The following is a 14,360-nucleotide window of genomic DNA, read 5'->3' as shown; positions in this document are numbered from 1 at the left end:
ACTGTATTTAAATACAGAAAGAAATGATCCCGTTCAATTGTACAAATTCTTACCTTGCTTCTTAACTTTTCCTTTAGGAGACTCTGGAAAAAAATGTATGATTGACAAAATATAAGTAGAACATCTGATCGATGTGTGTCTACTATGGTGTAATACTTATAAGCAGCTATCTTACCTTTACCTGAAGTAACTTCTAACACTGAAACTCTTACCATTGAGTTCATTTACATAACAAGTACTGAACATATACAGTTTTCAGTTAGTGTGAAGGATGATTTGGTATGTAGAGAGTCTCTTACCCGTCTTTGAGGCAGCTGCCTTGGTCTTTTCCTTTGGAACTAAGAGTGAAGAAGAATGTGTTCCGATCAGACATGAACAAGTTATATAAGTGTATCCCTTTGAATCAACACAATATGTTCGTACCCGTCTTTGTGGAGGCAGCCTTTTCTTTGGGAGCCTGTGGTTCTTCAATGGCAAAAACAGTCTGTTAAGAGTTTCCTTTCAAGCACAGTATCAAGGGTCAATAAATAAAAAATATGGCATTGAATATGAGCATTTTAATTTACATGGAGAGAATATAAGCATTGTTTCTATCTGTGTGGAAAAGGAATATTAATATTATTTGCAAGCACTCTATCCCTTTAGAGAAAGATGACCTAGTTCCAATATCAGCTACTAAGTCAGCTACTGAGTTTAAGTTCTGAGAGAATAATTACCTTGAGTCGATGGAGCTGGTGCAGGTGCTGGTTGAGCTGGTTGAACTGGAGCTATTGGTTGAGCTGGTGCTGGTTGAGCTGGTGCTGGTTGAGCTGGTGCTGGTTGAACTGGAGCTGTTGGTTGAGCTGGTGCTGGTTGAACTGGAGCTATTGGTTGAGCTGGTTGAGCTGGTGCTGGTTGAACTGGAGCTATTGGTTGAGCTGGTGCTGGTTGAGCTGGTGCTGGTTGAACTGGAGCTGTTGGTTGAGCTGTTGCTGGATGAGCTGGAGGAGCTTGATAAACTTGATAAGCTGGAGGAGCTTGATAAAATGGCTGAGCTGGAGGAGCTTGATAAAATGGCTGAGCTGGAGGAGCTTGATAAAATGGCTGAGCTGGAGGAGCTGTTGGAATTGGTAGTGGAGATGATAAAAAAAAGTTGTAAATTCAAATGGACCCAGATGACATATCTCATCATGTATTATGTAACTCTAGATAAAATCAAACAGGTTAGCTAGTTAAAATTGTATGCGACGACAAGGAGAAAAAAGTAGCTGAGGTGGTGAGCAACAAGGGACTAAACCAGGGATGTTAAATAATGTTAAAGAGCAAGAAAACAGATCAGTTAGACTTTTATGTACAATGCCTTTTCATTGCATACTTGGTAACCATGTACTGTACTTAAATGGTACTGAAGTTATAAAATATGGTGCACGAAAAGTCATGTGACAGAATGTAATTTAAAATAATAAAGGGCTTTTACATGTATTTCTTTTTTTGTAACCACAAGATCTTTGAGGTGAGAAGCACCAGGAAACACCAAGAGACTGCTGGGAAAAGCCACTGTAACTCGAGGAGCTGACAGACCAATAAAGGAACCTAGTACAAAACAGTTTAAAGATGTAAATCTGTAGTATTTTCTAAATGGTTGTTGCTAACACTACTCAAATGTTCACCCAGAGATAATCATTAGAAACCTATACAAGGCCATAAGGACATACAGTAAACAGAGGCTATGACGCAAATAACTCTCAGCCCTAGTAACTAGGGCCTGGAGGTTTTCCTGGTGTAGTCATATGGTCAGGAGAAACTCTTCGCCCAAATAACAGCACAAAATGTCAGGCACATTTAAATATTGTTAATGTTGACATTAAATGCCTGATTGGCAAGAATTAAAATAATACCAAATACCTGTCATAGTTGTAGGTGGAAATGGATTGTCTGTGAATATATGATGCACTGGAAGATAAATGGAATCAACACCTTTTCAGTCAAGATTGAGAAGGATATATTACAATGCACATGTACAGGACTGAATTATACTGCAATAGAAAAGTGACATACAGTATACAGAAAAACAAATACCACTGGTATTGTACAGTATATTCAGGGGGTGCTTTAGAGCGTTAGTGTATACTTACAATACCAGCCAGGAGTTGATGATGGCCAGTAGACTTGTGTGGGTTGACAGGCGGGAACTGCAATATACAACAACGCACATTCATACAGAACCTACATACGTTATGATATGTTTCATGGATTCAAGAACCTTTCGCTTGAAAGAATGCTTTATTAAAGTGCATGTTAGAAAAACAACATGCTCAAAAGGTGGTCTGTTTCGTATCTACTGTATGATCTCTCTCATTCTTGCATGTTCTCTTGTACTGCTGCAATGTGTCCTAAGATGACACAGTGCTACAGTATCTAAATGTTTTATCTCTACAAATGTACCTGGCGCGGGTGCAGGTGCAGGCACCCCAGCATCTACATGTTGAGACTCTGCAATGTGATAAAAAAGAGGCGTTGGACAAACATAACACAAGTACCTTTACAGAAGGACTGTTAAAACCACGGTGTGATTATTGCATGACTGAGTTACCTTCCTTTGTGGCCTTCGCTTCCTTTTTAAGTCTTAGTTCTAAGGAGGGAAAGGGAAACGGTACGGTACAATGGGGTTACATCTGATAGTTGACTTTGAAGTCTTTTTCCACCTCAGCCGCTCTAAAAGACCTTCATCTCCCCACTATAACTGATGAATGGTGGTAGGCACTGAGAAAGAATACCTTTTAATCATCGAATACACTTTTTCCTCCATCTAACTACACAGAAGTATGTACTGTTTTGCAGTGTACAGCCAAAGGACATTGAGGAAGATTTGAATATATGTTTACATATACACGGCTAAGTCATTCATCTTGGGCTTGTACTGTATTTCAGAATGTCTCACCTCTCTTCCTGATCGCCGCTTCTAATTCCAATTTCCTTGCAGCCTCTGGTTAAATGACATAGTTGGAGTTACAGAGATTCAGCCACACATGCAAAGTGATCTTAGAATATTTACATTTATTAATTGTTTCGTTTTGTTTGGTTTTATTCAAACAACTTGCAAACAGCGTTTCCCAGTTATTCATTTGAAATGCAGCAATATAGTAGGCTATTGCATAAGGCCACTTGCCGCTCATCTTATAGACATTTTTTCATCTGCTATTTCAGAGATGTTATAATGAGCTGCACACGGAGTGGATTCCTACCTCTCCTTTTTGGCTTCTCAACTGGCCTGCACATGTCACGCTCTTTATGACAGAAAAGGGGAAAATCAATAATGAATACATGTCATTGATGTTCTTCTCATATATCGAGCAACTATTACTTTCAGCATGTTTCTTCCTTACCTAATATTCTGTATGATCAACATTCAAAATACACAGTAAAAGTACAAAAAACACATAGTTGTCACACAGTACCTCTCTTAGCTCTCACTACTGGTTCCTTTTTAGGGGGCTCTGCCTCTGAAAATTAACGCAGAATACATGACATAAGGGAACATTGTATCCGCATTCTTGCTTTGCACTGTTAGTTGCATGCCAAAGATAGACGCAAGCTTTTTGAGAACACGTTCAGGCATGTATAGCTGTTTTATAATAAAACCATATTATATTTTTTAAAATTTATGAAAAAGAAAAATGTGTGAACATTTAAATAGCTTAGATCATCATTGGCATTATTATATTGAACAGCTAACTACTTATGTCAAATGTAGCAAAGAGGTGAAGCAGTTAAACCATCAAGAATATACAATTCAATCTTTGTTCCATCTTTAACTTTGAAAAGATACCTGATCAAACCGGAAGAGAATGAAAGACCCTCCACTAGTATAAAGATCAACAGATTTGCACTAAGATTGAATTGGTTCATCCGTCGCCTCTAGTCTCTATGCTACTTTCAAAGCTACTTTCAAAGCAATATTATATCAGCTTCACAACACATACTCTTCCTGTCGGGAGTGGCCATTTTAACTGTGGATGACAAAATTGGTGTAGTCAAACAAGTCACAAAGTTCAGTTTTGAAAAATTATATTATTAATACATTTTAAATTAGGCTCGGACTCAGCTAACACATTTAATATGAATGTGTTAGACCAGTATTCAATTTTGATTGTCTTTAACCTTTTATCTTACTCTGAAAAAGGTCATTTCAGACAAGCAATAGGACACTTGAGATTCTACAAAGTCAACAACTCAAGAGTGCATACTTTATGAAGCAATACTCATATAATGTGCCTATCTAGCATAGCACTATCAAACAGAAAACACATCGACGCAATGTATAGATATAGACATACTGTATCCATCACCAATGTAGATTTGCCTCTTTTCAAACAGCAGGGGCCAGCATTGTGCCTATTGCAGCAAGCTTCAATACTGCCATGCTCTCAGGTCTCAACGTGCTTCCAGTTACAAACATGTTAAGACAAAAACACACATCATCTGAACACTTCAAGTGAAATCTTACAAAAACATGCAAAAACGTGAAACCAGCGTCACTGGTGCATATCATTTACAGTATACATAGATGCATCACAGTTTACAGTACTTTCCATAGGGCATTCGAGCGATCTTTTGGTTACTGGTCCAACGCTCTAACCGCTACGCTACCTGCCGCCCTACACATTTTTACACACTGAGAGTTACATATTAAGAGTGCTTCTCTGGGCATGTTAACGGCTTTGCATTCCTGCTCCTCTACTTCTATATAAGCTCTTACTTCAACAGCGACCAACACCCTCCGTAGGGAGCAAGAAGAGATACACTACTGTGATGCTATTCCTAACCACACGAAGGATAAAGTGACTCTAACATACCTTCCCTGGCTAATTCCCTCTTGACACTTTTAGCTGTATGTCACAGATACACCGGCAGTTAGTGAAATGCACCCTAATGCGTGGCTTATCTAAACCTTTCCACTAGATGGCGACTTTGAGAAGCAAAACCAAGGAAACACCAACCATATCACAATATGAAGTCACTGAGGATTGTCATTACTGAACTTTTAATATATGTTTGGTAGAAACACTGCAAGTTGTAACAATGGACTTCGCATTACTTGAGAGTTAGCATGTCAACAACACCATTTAAGCCACAAATGGAACTTACAACACGGATATTGCCAAACCAAACTTTTAAGTATTGCCAATAGACTCATAAGTCAGAAACAGAAACAGATGTCGAGTCTACTACACAGAAGATCCTCTCAAAGTCAGAGGATACTTCTTGCCATTTGTAAAGCTTCTCCCTACAGCCAGTTCTACATTCAAGAGGAATTCAAGACTAAAGAAAAATAAAATGTGATTTGATTTGATTTAAAGCAATGCAGAAAGAATCACTCCAGTATTTGTCATATACAAATGCATCTGGCTCATAGGGGACCACAGCCCTTACTATGAGAAATAATATCAGATATCTAACCTAAAAAGAGGTTAGTAATGAATGGCTCTCACTTCTCCACAACCATGCATGATATTGATCTATTATCGGTATATTAATACCTTTCTCCTCCGTTGGCTCACTTTTGGCCTCTTTGGGCTTGGACGAATGCATACAAGGGCACACTACTGTAAAATGGAATGCATAGCTTTAAGACTACATAGAGCGGAATAGATCATTGAAATGTGCAATTCCCTATTTTTAATTGTTTCCTTTTCACTTATATTCAGATCATTACAGGACAGGCGGCTCTGATATACCTTGTTCTGCAGGAGGAGCAGCATGCTTGACCTTTAGATCTGAAAAAGAAGTAGATTTACTGATCAATACTAATAAATATATAAACAGCAAAATGGTCTGGTATACTAAATCCTCTTCGAAATAATCAATCAATGTAAATGTAAGGTGGAGCTCTTTTTCTTTGATGTCACACAGATATCACCCCATAAAAGACATGTGGTAATATGCTCCAAGAACAGGGGAAAAGAAAAGGTAGGTGAATCACAGACAATTAATAGAATTAATTATTCAACCAAGAGGGAGATTTTTTTTCTTGGAAAATCAATATTCATCCCAAAAAAAAGGTGCTTTTCAGAGCGAACAATAAGCATGCTTCCTTCTGTAAAAGTCAGAGCTCCTGTAGCGTTTACATTATGCATTCATAAATCAAAAGGTTATGACTGGAATTAATTTGAAAAGTGGAGACAGTAAGTCACAGGATGCGAATATGACAGCTTTATTAGAAATCTGGATTGCTTGAATTTGTCAGAATTAATGTGACACATTTTGATTAAACGGCAACCTTTCACTGGAGAGATGAGATCTTCACAGCGAACCTATCTGGCTGAAACTAGTGGCACATGACAAAGCTGCAGATAACAGAGAAAAGAATGGTGGTTAGCATAGCGTTTGAGGCCATATGCTTCATTTGGGAAATACAATTTAAGGATACCGCAATACTTCCAGTTTGTGTAAATCCAAATATCATGCTACAGAAATCAAATCTGGAGCTGCTTCTCAGATGCTTTTGGGGGACATTGAGACTGTCACGTTCCTGACCTGTTTTCTGTTGTTTTTGAACTTTGTTTAGTTGGTCAGGACATGAGCTGGGTGGGTAGTCAATGTTATGTGTTTCTATGTTGGGTTAAATGTGTTGCCTGATATGGTTCTCAATTAGGGGCAGGTGTTTGACGTTTCCTCTGATTGAGAACCATATTAAGGTAGGCTGTTCTCACTGTTTGTTTGTGGGTGATTGTTCCTGTGTCTGTGTCTGTTTGCACCACACGGGACTGTTTCGTTTGTTCGTTCGTTTGGCTAGTCTTTCCTGTTCGTGCGTTCTTCGTGTCTATGTAAGTTCTCAAGTTCAGGTCTGTCTACGTCGTTTTGTTGTTTCGTTTCTATTCAAGTGTTCTTCGTAGGTTCGTCTTTGCTTTAATAAATATTCATTATGTCTACATACCTCGCTGCGCGTTGGTCCGATCCATGCTCCAGGAATTAGACAGCCGTTACAGAATCACCCACCAACAAAGGATCAAGCAGCGGGGTAACGGGCAGCAGCGACAGCAGCGGCCCATTACACAGGACTCCTGGACATGGGAGGAAATTTTGGAGGGAAAAGGACCCTGGGCTAAGGTTGGAGAGAATCGCCGCTCTCGGGAGGAGAAGGAGGCAGCTAAAGCCCAGGAGCGGTGGTATGAGGAGGCAGCACGTAAGCGAGGCTGGAAGCCAGAGAGTCAAGCCCAAAAATTTCTTGCTTACCGTGGAGTGCGAGAGTACGGGCAGACACCGTGTTATGCGGTAGAGCGCATGGTGTCTCCTGTAAGTGTGCATAGCCCGGTGCGGGTTATTCCACCTCCCCGCACTGGCAGGGCTAGATTGAGTATTGAGCCAGGTGCCATGAAGCCGGCTCAACGCGTCTGGTCTCCAGTGCGTCTCCTCGGGCCGGCTTACATGGCACCAGCCTTATGCATGGTGTCCCCGGTTCGCCTACATTCCACCTCCCCGCACTGGCTCGGTGCTCAAGGGAGCCAGTACGCTTGCATGGTCCGGTATATCCGGCGCCACCTCCAAGCCCCAGCCCAGTACCACCAGTGCCTACACCACGCACCAGGCTTCCAGTGCGTCTCCAGAGCCCTGTTCCTCCTCATCGCACTCTCCCTGTGGTGCGTGTCTCCAGCCCGGTACAACCAGTTCCGGCACCACGCACCAGGCCTATAGTGCGCTTTGAGAAACCAGTGTGCCCTGTTCCTGCTCCCCGCACTAGCCTTGAGGTGCGTGTCTCCAGTCCGGTACCACCAGTTCCGGCACCACGCACCAGGCCTACTGTGCGCCTCAGCAGGTCAGAGTCGGCCGTCTGCCCAACGCCGCCTGCACTGCTCTGCAGGCGGCGTTGGTGGCGTTGGTGAGTCTCTGTGACGAACGAACGTTACAGAGACTGATCTCATTGGAAAGATTTTAGCCCCAAAACAATACTACTCAACCATGTGGTCTAATACATGATCATCGGGGAGGACAGATTTCAAAATACGGAGGTTTGATTGTTTCAGTCTTCTGTGAACTCTACTTTCGTAGTTTGAACAGGCGTGCTAGAGAAGAAACCGCATACGTCCTCATCATCAACAGGTACATGCTTTATGGCTGTAGGACAAACCAGGACAAATGAAACTATAAGATCATCATGTCACGATCACTGATCCGTTACACTATAAACTCATGTATCTGTTTGCTGTTCATTTGTATACTTACTAGTTTCCCTTTCTATCATATTAAAATATATGTTATTTCGCAAACTGTAGTCCGGGAACATTGTCCTTCTTTCTCAACCAGCTACAAACACAACAGAACATCTCGTGTACAATAGATGCTCATTTGATGGAAACATTTTTTCATTCCAGTTTAAGTAGAGCCTTTTGCAAGACATGACAGAAATAAACAGTTATCAACAAATGCTGTTTCGAAGCTTAAGGTCAAACCACTTCACGAGACAGAAGAAAAATTGAAAGTTCCACAGACATTAAAAGGGAATAGAAACACTTCAGGAAGTAAATCTAAGCAAGAGATGTATTCAATCCACTAATACTAAACATGTTAGCTGGCGTTCTGAATCCTAGTGTTTCCCCTCCCCTTTAACATAATACTTTTTGTCGTGGCAAGGTGTCCACGGATTCTGAAGAGAATGAATAACTCATACAGTCCACTGTAAGTGGACATCTGTACTTAGTTTAGAAGAGTATTGTGTAACCTATAGGAGTGATTGGTATACAAAATGATCTAAATGTATGTAATGCATGTAAGCTAACGTTGTGCAAGCGAACACTTCAGCTGACAAAGTCAACAAGTGCATAAACAGAACAGTATTCAATAAATACATCTTTACAAAGCCCATGTCTGCCACATCAGAATGGACAGTGAATCCATACCAGTTTTATGATATCATGTTTCTAAGACAGTTGCAGGGGCAAAGGGGAGTTGTTCCTCTCAGGCTAGCCTACAGGCGCTCCTGTAAGGAAGTCCACTGTGTTGATTCAGAACCTAGTATCCCATCTACTGCATTTTGGAGGAAATAGTACAGGGGTTCCCCACCCTTTTCTGCTCCACAAATTGATGTCAAAAAAATCATGGGACCCCAATCAGTATGTTATCTTGCCTGTTATCGCTGTGTGTTTATATTTACTCAATACTAGTCTACACCAGGCTGCCTCAACACATAATACTGCCCTCCAGGTGTAGTCTAACAGTGTACAATACAGTTAGTTGACTTGGTTGGATATACCTATGTTCTTCATTTGTTTAAGAATTATAACACATTTTCTCAAGAGGCCCCATTTCAATATCAGGGAACCCCACATAGGTTCCTGATCCCAAGTCTGGGAACCACTACAATAGCGTATGGACAGTTCCACAGTAACAGAATGATGCTGATACGCCGATTTTTCACTTTCAAATGTATGTCAAACAAAAACCAATGATTGCACAGACTATACAACTCTACTGACAATGTTACAAAAACAGATTTACTTGAAGAGCAGTGCAGACACAAAGTTTGATAACAGAAGGATGGGTCGTGCAGTTTGTGCTGTCATTCTGTTACAAAACGTTTCATCTGCACTGTTCTTCCAAGTAAATGTGCCCAATTTTCTGTGGAATTTCTCAAAAGTCATCCTTGTGCATAGAGTTGTAATGGTTTGTTTAACTTTGCAATCATTGGTTTTTGTTTGGCATACATTTTAAAGTGGAAAAGCTAAGTAATCATTCTGTTATAGCATCATTCTGTTATAGCATCATTCTGTTATCGTGGAATTGCTCGTATTGCTGTGGAATGGCCTTGTGGTTGTGACTCGGTGACAATAACAAATACTGTGGTGGTATGGATGACGTTCTATGGCTTTTCAATTATTCAGATGTTTAGCTGAATGAAAAATGTGGTCATGCTAACACAGAAGTCTGCTAGCAAGCTCGGTTGAAAACAAAAAATATCTTTATCAAATGTCAGAATTCGACATCCTTACACGTCCTACTTGACTATATCATTCAAAATAGCTCTAGGAAGCAATACCATTGACCTAAAATGTAATGAGAGGCATGGCATTATATCATCATCTAATAGCGATGAACAAGGGTTTGCATCAAAGGCCATCATGATTTCCCTCTAATACTGTAGACGATCCTGTCCTGCCTCTCGACAGGGACTCAGGCTGTGCAGAGTGTACCTCCTCCCGATAGGGACTATCGGAGAGTGAAGATGATGGTCTTTCATGCAAACACTTGTTCACCGCTATTAGATGACAATGGCTCCTGTACAATCATATGAAATTGTCTCCAGCCTATTAGATGTTTAGATGTATACCTCAGAGCCACTACAACCCTTAGCTTTGTGGGAGCTACACTGTCCTTTCCAGTTGCACTCCTGTATTCTACCCGAGGTAATCTGGGCATCTCTTTTACTCTTGAAACCCAGAGAAATCTATACATTTCCATTCCAGTCACATCACATTTCCCTCCTATTGCAGATCAGTTCATTCACAGCGTGTCTCCAAATGTAAACAGAAATGGGAATGGCAATCCCCAAACATTGAGAATGGAATTATATCTTGGCTGTGTGATGAGTGCCCTGAATGTCAAATCACAATGAAACAAATATGTTGTAGCAGTTGTGGATAGTTCAGCTGTTCTGTTTATATGTGACCATGGCCATTCTGTATGGGGTCCGATATCACTGGAGGGAAAAACATCTGCCAAGCCTCTTAGTGTAAGTATGGCACTTCAAGCAGCAAAAATATTCCTTTGATCACAACTCAACCATATAAAATTATTATCGTTCTCACTGCTACCAGGTCAGATAATATGTAATTTCAAGCTGAGGTACCTCAACGGAATGCATAGCTTCTATATCATTCTGATAAAGGTTTGATTGAAGTCTTTGTGAGGGGATCATTTTTGGTCATATTTTAATTAGCCTATTTGAATGTTGTTGACCATTTGGCAAATCTGTTACAGTAAATGTACAGAAAGAGTAAATATCCTTCTCCATGCATTTCTTTCTCCATAAGATGATTCAGCAATAGAGACGGAATGCTGAACTAAAGCTGTAAGGGTAAAGTTGAAAAATTCAAAGCCAGACCACTGTTATTGATCAGGTCTCTGAGGTAGTTAGTGGCACAGCCTGTGACACAGTCTTCAGTGCAGACATGCCAACCGCCAGACATATATTTCATATTGATAGAAAAGAACAGCTGGGAGAATGAGTAATGTAGAAGATGGAGAGAGATCAAAGAACTGGCCTAAAGCCTTTCTCTCCACTCCCACCCCCCTGCTCCTCCTACTCTACTCCCTCGTTCCCTCTATTCAAGCACTCCGACTGTACACTGTCAACTCTGTTCAATATCTGTGTAGCAATTAATTGAACACATGACATGGATAAATTGCTATGGAACATGACCCTTTTCTCTTCTTCGACCTATTTCTTATCTCCTCTCATCCTGTGTCTAACATCAACCCCCTCTTTTTATTTACCTTCGGCTGCAGGTTCTACCTCCTCGGGTTTAGGTAATACCCTCTTGGGCTCTGGTGCTAACCCCTCTCGTTCAGTGATGGGTTCTACCTCCTCCTCAGGTTTGGGCTCTGCTGTCCCTTCCTCCACTACCTCTTCCAGAGCTTCCTCTATTGTCAGTTCTGGTTCAGCAGATGTTTCCTCAGTCTCCTCCTCCTCCGGTGCTTCTGAAATGATGATCTCTGAGAATATATTCACAGCTGGAGCTAAATAGTTTTGCCAGGATTCAATGCATCAATGCAGAACCAAACTTAACGTAAGGGGATATTATACAGCTTTTGTAAGGGTCATGTCGACTTTCAATGGAATAATATGCTACTAACATCAGTAGGTTACATAATATTTGGTACACATTTGACCTCCATGAGTGAGAAAAGCATGAAACGATGGTTCATTTGCATCTGCGATCTCCTCTGTCTTTTCCTCCTATATTTCACTCTCTTTAGCCTCTTCAGAAGTGGGGTTACTTTTCTTCAATGGGCGGTGTTACTGTAATGCATGCAATTAGTCATGTTAGAAAATCTAATCAGGGGTCTCTCAAGTGGCGCAGCGGAAGAATGGCATCTTAGATGAATGGAAGAATGGCATCTTGGATGAATGGATGAATGGCATCTTGGATGAATAAAATAATGGCATCTTGGATGAATGGAAGAATGGCATCTTGGATGAATGGAAGAATGGCATCTTGGATGAATGGAAGAATGGCATCTTGGATGAATGGAAGAATGGCATCTTGGATGAATGGAAGAATGGCATCTTGGATGAACGGATGAATGGCATCTTGAATGAATGGAAGAATGGCATCTTTTGGCAATAAATATCATGACGGTTTCAATATGAATAGACTAACCTATGAGCACTGGTACATTGCATGATAATGTTTAAGTATAGCCAAAAGCATTTAGATAACAAATTCGAGGTTCAACATTTTTACAAAGAAGGAAGAAACTAAGTATCTTTACTCAAGTCAGCATCATTAGTAACAGACTACTACTATAGTACTACAAACTTTTACACTATTAGTAACTATTAGACTATTACTAACTATTAAACTGTTACACTGTTACTAACTATTACACTATTACTAACTATTAAACTATTACTAACTATTACACTATTAAACCATTACTAACTATTACACTATTACTAACTATTAAAGCTAGACTACGGGGACATATTAGTAAAATCTGTGCCTGTGGTGAGTAATTATGATAAACAAATATGATATAAGATAATGAATTATAAATGCATTTCAATTTCAAAAATCATGAGTAAAATACTATTGTTTCTACAACACCTACTACATACACCGTCAACTTCAACTGCTGGAGTAAAAAATAGCTAGCCACAGTAGCTTGGTAAGTGGCAAGTTCACACATGAAAGCTGACTCTGGTACCCCCTGCCTTAAAGGGGTACTGGGCTGGCAACCCTACAGAGCAACAGCAGCTGCTACCCTCTGATCTACACAGCATGAATACAGAGATTTCTATCAGAACCCCCAGAACATGCATGGTCACACACATCTCCTCACCTGATGTAATTAATACTCATGTCTTGGTGGGTTCACTGCCAAACCAAACCAGTGTATCATCTTGAAATATGTCCAAATAAGACTTTTTTCGATTGATCTAAACCAGAACATTACAAAATGTGTGCCACGAACAGTGGTGGAAAAGTACCCATTGTCATACTTGAGTAAAAGTAAAGATACCTTAATAGAAAATGACTCAAGTAAAAGGGAAAGTCTCCCAGTAAAATACTACTTGAGTAAAAGTGTAAAAGTATTTGGTTTTAAGTGTCAAAGTATATGTAATTGCTAAAATATACTTAAGTATCAAAAGTAGAACTCATTTCAAATTCCTTATATCAAGCAAACCAGACGTCACAATTTTTTATGTTGTACATTTGTTACGGTTAGCAAATGAAGCATTTGTGTTTGTTTAGTGAGTCTACGAGATCAGAGAAAGAAGGGATGACCAGAGATGTTCTCTTGATAAGTGGGTGAACTAGACCATTTTCCTGTCCTGCTAAGCACTCAAAATATAAAGAATACTTTTGGGTCTTAGGAAAATGTATGGAGTAAAAAGTACATTATTTTCTTCAAAATATGAATAGTAAAGTAAAGATACCCCAAAAACCACTTAAGTAGTACTTTGAAGTATTTTTACTTAAGTACTTTACACCACTGGTCACGAAAACAATAATGTGTTATAATTTTTCCTGTTTTGTTGTGGTGGCTAATCAGTCTGATATTGGGAAAAATACAATCTACACAGGCCCTGTTACAGAAGGAGAAAGAATCCCATTACCCAGGCAACTACCATCTTCTTTGGTGGTTGCCATTGAAACGTAAAATATCATTATGTACTGAGGAACAGAAGATCATATTTTGTTTTTACTGTATCTACCTGGGCCACTCTGGTTGACAATAACAAATGTAGTATACTCATTAATTGTACTATTGTATCACTGTATTCATACGTCTTCCATCCTTCCATCATGAGGCTTCCTTACAATCTTTATATTATCTGTGTCAAATATCATAATTTAATGCCATTTTAAAGATCATGGGCAGTCTTTAGGTAACAATTAATGCTAAATATATCAATATGATTGAAGGCCTTGATACCAGGAACAATATGTATTAGTTATTGGACTAACATTATGATAAATCCCCAACCATCACTCATGGATAAAAAATATATATATTTTTGCGATGCTGTATAATGTGACAGTAACTCTAAGAAAGCTTTTGCTTTAAGACAGATTGTTCTATTATGGATCAGTAAAAAGTGTGTAATATTCAGACACATTTTAACGCTTATCTATATTGTATATCAGATTTCAGTCCGG

General features: G+C 39.7%; 1 protein-coding gene across 9 annotated transcripts in view; it reads right to left on the bottom strand.

The window, feature by feature from the left end:
- Positions 1-14,360, bottom strand: part of LOC129825060 (triadin-like) — a 55,249-nt gene that overhangs the window by 21,990 nt on the left and 18,899 nt on the right. For 8 of the 9 annotated variants that reach the window (XM_055884802.1, XM_055884798.1, XM_055884801.1 and 5 more), the window contains 13 exons: positions 5,718-5,756; positions 5,520-5,585; positions 3,438-3,482; positions 3,225-3,266; positions 2,921-2,965; positions 2,573-2,611; positions 2,425-2,472; positions 2,115-2,171; positions 1,885-1,932; positions 717-1,097; positions 424-465; positions 300-338; positions 54-83 (listed from right to left, as the gene is read on the bottom strand). In XM_055884802.1, coding sequence (XP_055740777.1) covers positions 54-83; positions 300-338; positions 424-465; positions 717-1,097; positions 1,885-1,932; positions 2,115-2,171; positions 2,425-2,472; positions 2,573-2,611; positions 2,921-2,965; positions 3,225-3,266; positions 3,438-3,482; positions 5,520-5,585; positions 5,718-5,756 — 921 coding nt within the window. The remainder of the gene's footprint in view (positions 1-53; positions 84-299; positions 339-423; positions 466-716; positions 1,098-1,884; positions 1,933-2,114; positions 2,172-2,424; positions 2,473-2,572; positions 2,612-2,920; positions 2,966-3,224; positions 3,267-3,437; positions 3,483-5,519; positions 5,586-5,717; positions 5,757-14,360) is intronic. The other variant, XM_055884799.1, reaches the window with a different exon arrangement.

The sequence above is a fragment of the Salvelinus fontinalis genome, chromosome 27, assembly GCF_029448725.1.
Source record: "Salvelinus fontinalis isolate EN_2023a chromosome 27, ASM2944872v1, whole genome shotgun sequence".
Taxonomy (NCBI): domain Eukaryota; kingdom Metazoa; phylum Chordata; class Actinopteri; order Salmoniformes; family Salmonidae; genus Salvelinus; species Salvelinus fontinalis.
This window is presented reverse-complemented; position numbering and strand designations above follow the sequence as displayed.